Below are 5,488 nucleotides of genomic sequence, written 5' to 3'. Positions count from 1 at the left end.
TCGGGCTCGTGACTGGCTCTGCACGGCCGCCCGCCCTGCCCTGCCCGGCGGGCCAGCGAGGCTCCGCTTCGCGCTCTGAAGATCCCGCTGCCAGCCCTGCCCCGGGGACCGGGCACCGGGCACCCACCTCGCTCGCCGAGCAGAGGAGGAGCCGCCGCCGCCGCAGCCGTGAGCAGGAGCAGGAGCAGGAGCAGGAGCAGGAGCCGGAGCCGGAGCCGGAGCAGCGGCAGGAGCGGCGCCCCGCCGAGGGGCTCCATGGAGCGGCTGCCAGGCGGGGAACGCGGCCCGGCCTCTCCCGCGGGCTCCCGCACGTCTCGTCCTGCCGGCGGCTGTCCCTCCTACGAGCGCAGCCGCCCCAGACCGGTTGGGACGGAGTTTGGAGGACCCCCCCTACTCAGCCGGCTTCACAAAGAGTTAATTCACTGCCCTCCCTTTTAATGACACCGCCCGCAAAGCCTCGAGCAGAGCAGACCCTGTTACTTCTAGTACCCCTCCTTCCCTCCCTCCCTCTTTCCTCACCTCCCCCACACACGCCTGAGAAATGACTCCCCTTTGCTCAGGAAACTTCGCCTGAACCCAGCCACCAAGGGTTGGGTTCAGATTATTCCTAGCAAAGGGAAAAGGTTTTTTGGATAAATGTGGTCTCTTTTATCAGACCCACTCAGTAGTTGGAACAATTGTTCTTTGCAAGCTTTCAGGTACTGTACTTTACAAAGTACCTGAAAGCTTGCAAAGAGTAATTTTGCAACTATTGAGTGGGTCTAATAAAAGATATCACATTTATCCAAAGAACCCTGTCTGCCTCTGTCCTTAGACGAACACCCCCAAAGCACGGAGAAAGGCAGGAACTTCTCTGTGCCAAGTGTAGGCAAAACCCCCAAGAAAAGCAAAGCAAGAAACCTTTAGCTGCCAGGTGGTTAAGTTAAACTTCTGGAGAGGGCTTAAATTTTTTTTTCCACAGATTTTTTTTCCCCTGCCATCATCAGCAGTAAAAGAGAGGTTTAAAGCAGCCAAGAGGGACAGGTACTTTTCACTTGTGGTACAAAAGAAGAGAAGAAAATCAGTAGTGGATACAGGAGTGAGGATAGAGTTCAGCTGTTTGACATACCAATGCTATCTAAACCAGAGTCCTTATCTAAGCTGGCCACACAAACAGCTTGATATTTGGCCCACCAAAAACCCAAAAAAGGATCTAGGGTTGGATGTGTTGCTGCCAAGTGTTCCCAGATAAATGTCAAAGTAGGCAACCATTGATCCTCTGGACCATAGTGTACACATAAGAGATCTAGCTGGGTGCCTGATGAATCTGCTTGTATCAAGTCTTGCAACCATTGCACCAAGACCTTCAACCCCGGATGCCTAGGCAAGAGGGTGGGGGAGTGAAGGCTGCCCAAGACCTACCATTCCAGTGTTTTACTACCCTCCTAGTGAGAAAATGCTTCCTAATATTTAATGTAAACTTTCCTTGCCACAACTTGAGACTGTTGCTCCTTGTTCTGCCACCACTGAGAACAGGCCAGCAGCTCTATCTTCTTTTGAACCCCTTCAATTACCTGAAAGGGGTTCAAAAGAGGATGGCGCTAGACTGTTCTCAGTGGTGGCAGATGACAAAACAAAGAGCAACAGTCTCAAGTTCCAGCAAGAGAAGTTTAGGTTAGATATTGGGAAGGATTTTCTCACTCAGAGGGTAGTAAAACACTGGAACAGGGTACTCAGAGAGGTTTTGGATTCTCCGTCCTTGGAGGTTTTTAAGACCCAGCTAGACAAAGCCTTGGCTGGGATGATCTAGTTGGGATGGTCCTGGTTTGAGCAGGGGGTTGGACTTAATGACCTCCTGAGGTCCCTTCCAACCCTCATTTTTTATGATTCTGTCTCCGCTTTAGACCACTGAGACAGAATTTTCAGTGACTTGATGACTATAGCTTCTGCTAGAGAGCAGCAGATAGGAACTGCTGCTGACTGCCTAATGCCTTAGCGAGGGCATGTTTCTGTGAGCGTGATGTCCCTTTGCCTTTCTCCAACCAAGGAGCACCCACATGGCAGGGTTTTGAGGCACTATACTTGCTTTATTCTGGTGGTTGCAACATTGTGCTAGGAGCTACCCCACCATGTTGCCTCCAGGCCCTCCAGTTAGATACAGTTTATGGCCATAGCCAGGACAAAGACAAATGTCACAGGATAGCCAATAGCACCTGGGAGCATCTGGGGAATGGCTTCCCCTCCCCCCACACTTTGGCCTAAATCCTGCAAACACTCCAGCCTGTATGCAACTTTACCCACCTACACAGTTGGAAGTTACTAAGTTACAGGGTTCAGGCCTGCCTGTGTATCTATCACACCTATGCCAAACGATTTAGTTGAAGCTTGGGAGAATTCATTGTTGCCTGTTAGTTAAAATGCAAGGTTTGGAACATTGTTAACCTCATGTTTGCATTAGTAAGCCCTTACACAAATAGCTACATCATTTCTTTGCCTTGGGACCTCAGGGCATTCAAAAGCTTGTCTAACTCTATCCCAACTACAAAGTTGATCCAATAAAAGATACCACCCTAAGAAATCCTTGCCCCTCAATTTCTGGACCATCACAGCTACAACATCACTCTTATACTACCTTGGGACCGCCTACTCAGTACGAGCAAGGGTGTCACAGTCTTGCTGTTTATTAACTCCTCTCTCTGTTTAGTGGGCAAGGCATTGAGATACCAACATTTAGAATTATCCCCTCTATTGCTGTCCAATCGGTTTATTTTCTCCTTCTTTCTCTCCCTGTTTCATTCTTCTGTCAGTACTCATGCCTGACCAAAATTTTTTATTATTATTATTATTTTTCTCTTATCCTTTCCCTCCAAGTGTGTGTTTGCCCTTTACTTTTTGCTCTCTTCTGCTCTGCTGTCTTCCCTCTTTATTCCTTTCTCTTCTTCCATGGCTTAACTCAGCCCTCAATGGCATTAATGGCAGTGGCATCAGGGAATCTTAGGACACAGCCATTAAGCCACAGCTCTTTTCATGCTGGAGGGGCTGCATAAGGCAGGTGAGTAGAACTGTGTGAGGCCTTTTCTATAACTTATACCAATTAAGTCAGTATAAGGCCCCATGTATACAACCGTTGTTTCAGTACAGTAGTGGTTCATTTCAACTTACCTTCAACATGCATTTAACTGACTTAAGCTAAACTAAAACAAGTCTTGATTAAATCAAAATAAGTGAGTACCAGTGTAACTAAATCAGCTTAAAAATCACACACTGATAGCTTATCTATACCTGGAGTTACTCTTGATCAGCATCATGCATGACTACTCTTATTCCAGAATAACAATTCCTTGTTCCTATTTAATTCCCCCCCCCAAACACTTCACCAACAGTAAACCAAGTTTGTGTAAGTTTGTGTAACAATTAGGAAATATTTCTACAAACCATCACATCAGATATGGTCTGCTAGACATCAGCTTTGCATTGTTCCTAATCATTTTAATAAAAATTTCCAGTATAAATTGGCATAGTCACCTATAATCAGATTCAGCAGGCCAAAGTACACATGGTTCTAATTATTAGCTTCCAACTTTGTAGTAAACCTAAACCATCAGTTTAGGGCCTAGTCCATAGCCCATAGAAGTCATCGAAAAGACTCCCATTGATTACAGTGAGCTTTGGATCAGGTCCTTACTTGTGCAAAATAATGGTTGATGAGAGGGAAACACTGCAGAATTGTAAAAGTTCTTAGGCTCAGAGTCTGGGCAACATTTTTTCTTATATCTGCTTGCAAGGTGCATGTAATCCCCCGTATATTTTTAAACAAATATTTTAAATAAATATTTGTTTCACTTTACAAGAACAAAAAACATTTGCAGAAGCTCGTTAATTACCTAGGGCTAGACCATAATTACCTAGACCAGTAGATGAAGTCATTTTATGAATGCAAGGGTAGAAACCTGTCCATTTTAGATTTTCAAGAGACTCATTAAGAAAAGATACACCGAAGTGCATTTGCAAATATCTTAAAACACCATTGAATCCTTAGCCACACAAAAGTTATTTCACAGCTGATGCTGGACTGTGCATTTCAGCCATTCTGTCATGGTGACAGCTTAAAGTGATTGGAACAAAAGAGTGCGTGGGACAGTCTGTTACTACATCCATGTGTAATCCCATCCCCTGCCCAGCAAGTAATTCTGCCCCAGCCCCCAACCTGGATTTGTCCCATCCTTATTCATGCTCCTCCTGCAGAACTCAGTTCTTGGTTTTCTTTCATTTTCCCTCTGTAGAAAGCAGTCATACAGCATCTAGTTCACATGTGCACACCCCCAAATAATTCAGCTTAAGTGGGTGAGGTGAAGAAAGAATGAAGAGGTAAAATCCATCTACAACAGCTGAAGGATAAACCCTACACCCCTGTTGCTGCTATACCTTTTTATGAGAACTTTCCATACAAATAGTGCCTGTGGTCCTGCCAAACAATTTTCAGCCATATGGTAGATAGCACAGAATAAGGCCCTGTCTTAACCTGTGCATACCTCTATAATCAGTGGAAGTGTTGTTAAGACCTCAGCTAAGAACTCTTGCTGGGAATGAGAAGGTGACATGCTGATATGTATGTCCCTCCTTTTCAATACATGTAAAAACATAAGACTTGCCATACATAACAACATAAGAACTTTACTGGGTCAGGCAATAGGTCTGTCTTGCCCAGTATCATTATCACACAGTGGCAGAGGGTAGATGCTGAAAGGGAATGTGAATTGGGTATTAAAAACAAGCAAACAAGGGTTATTCCCACTGTTCCTCCCCCACTTGCAGCCTTCAGCATTTCAATCTGGGGCAGAAGTTAAAAATAAACCGATTTAACCAAAATAGTTAAATCTGATACTACATCCATCCAGGTTTACCTTAAACTGGTTTCAGTCATTTTGAAAGTGCGTTGTGTGCACTGAACATCTGTTGTGTTACAGATTTGGACCAATTTCCAATCACATATACCAGTTTATGTGTAATTTCTATCCCTAACCTTAAGGTCTAGGACAGGGGTAGGCAAAATATAGCCCACAGGCCAGATCTGGCCATTCAGGCAATTTCATCCAGCCCACAGGTGCCCAACAACTAATTGTACCCTGCCTAACCTGCATGCCTCACTCCCACCCTTGTGCACAGAAGGGCCCAGCCCAGCTAAAACACAGCTTCTGGGCAGGGCTGCTGCTGCTGCCCCTGCTGCAGCTGCCAGGGGACCTGCTTGGCTTCCCCAGTGTCCAGCAGCTCCTCATCTCCCTGCTGCAACGTTTGCTGCGGGCACCAGGTAGGGAAGCAGTGGGGGCAAGGGTGGAGAAAGGGAGAGCTGCAGCTGCGTGGAAGCATGGATCATGGGCCTGGGGCTGGCAGAAGTGTGGAGCCTGTGTCTTGGAGGCATGGTGGGAGCACATGGCTCCAGTGAGCAGGGTGTGGGTGTGAGGGAGGGTGGGGGCATGGGGACCTCTCCACACACACCCCTCCCCCCCCC

General features: G+C 46.6%; 1 protein-coding gene across 2 annotated transcripts in view; it reads right to left on the bottom strand.

The window, feature by feature from the left end:
* Positions 1-467, bottom strand: part of FBLN1 (fibulin 1) — a 149,347-nt gene extending 148,880 nt beyond the window's left edge. Inside the window, exon 1 of one of the 2 annotated variants that reach the window (XM_019515931.1) lies at positions 128-467. In XM_019515931.1, coding sequence (XP_019371476.1) covers positions 128-257 — 130 coding nt within the window. In that variant the 5' untranslated portion in view covers positions 258-467. The remainder of the gene's footprint in view (positions 1-127) is intronic. The other variant, XM_019515929.1, reaches the window with a different exon arrangement.
* Between the last annotated feature and the right edge of the window lie 5,021 nt (positions 468-5,488).

This window comes from Gavialis gangeticus, unplaced genomic scaffold (genome assembly GCF_001723915.1).
Source record: "Gavialis gangeticus isolate Ggan-Ray unplaced genomic scaffold, GavGan_comp1, whole genome shotgun sequence".
Lineage (NCBI taxonomy): Eukaryota > Metazoa > Chordata > Crocodylia > Gavialidae > Gavialis > Gavialis gangeticus.
This window is presented reverse-complemented; position numbering and strand designations above follow the sequence as displayed.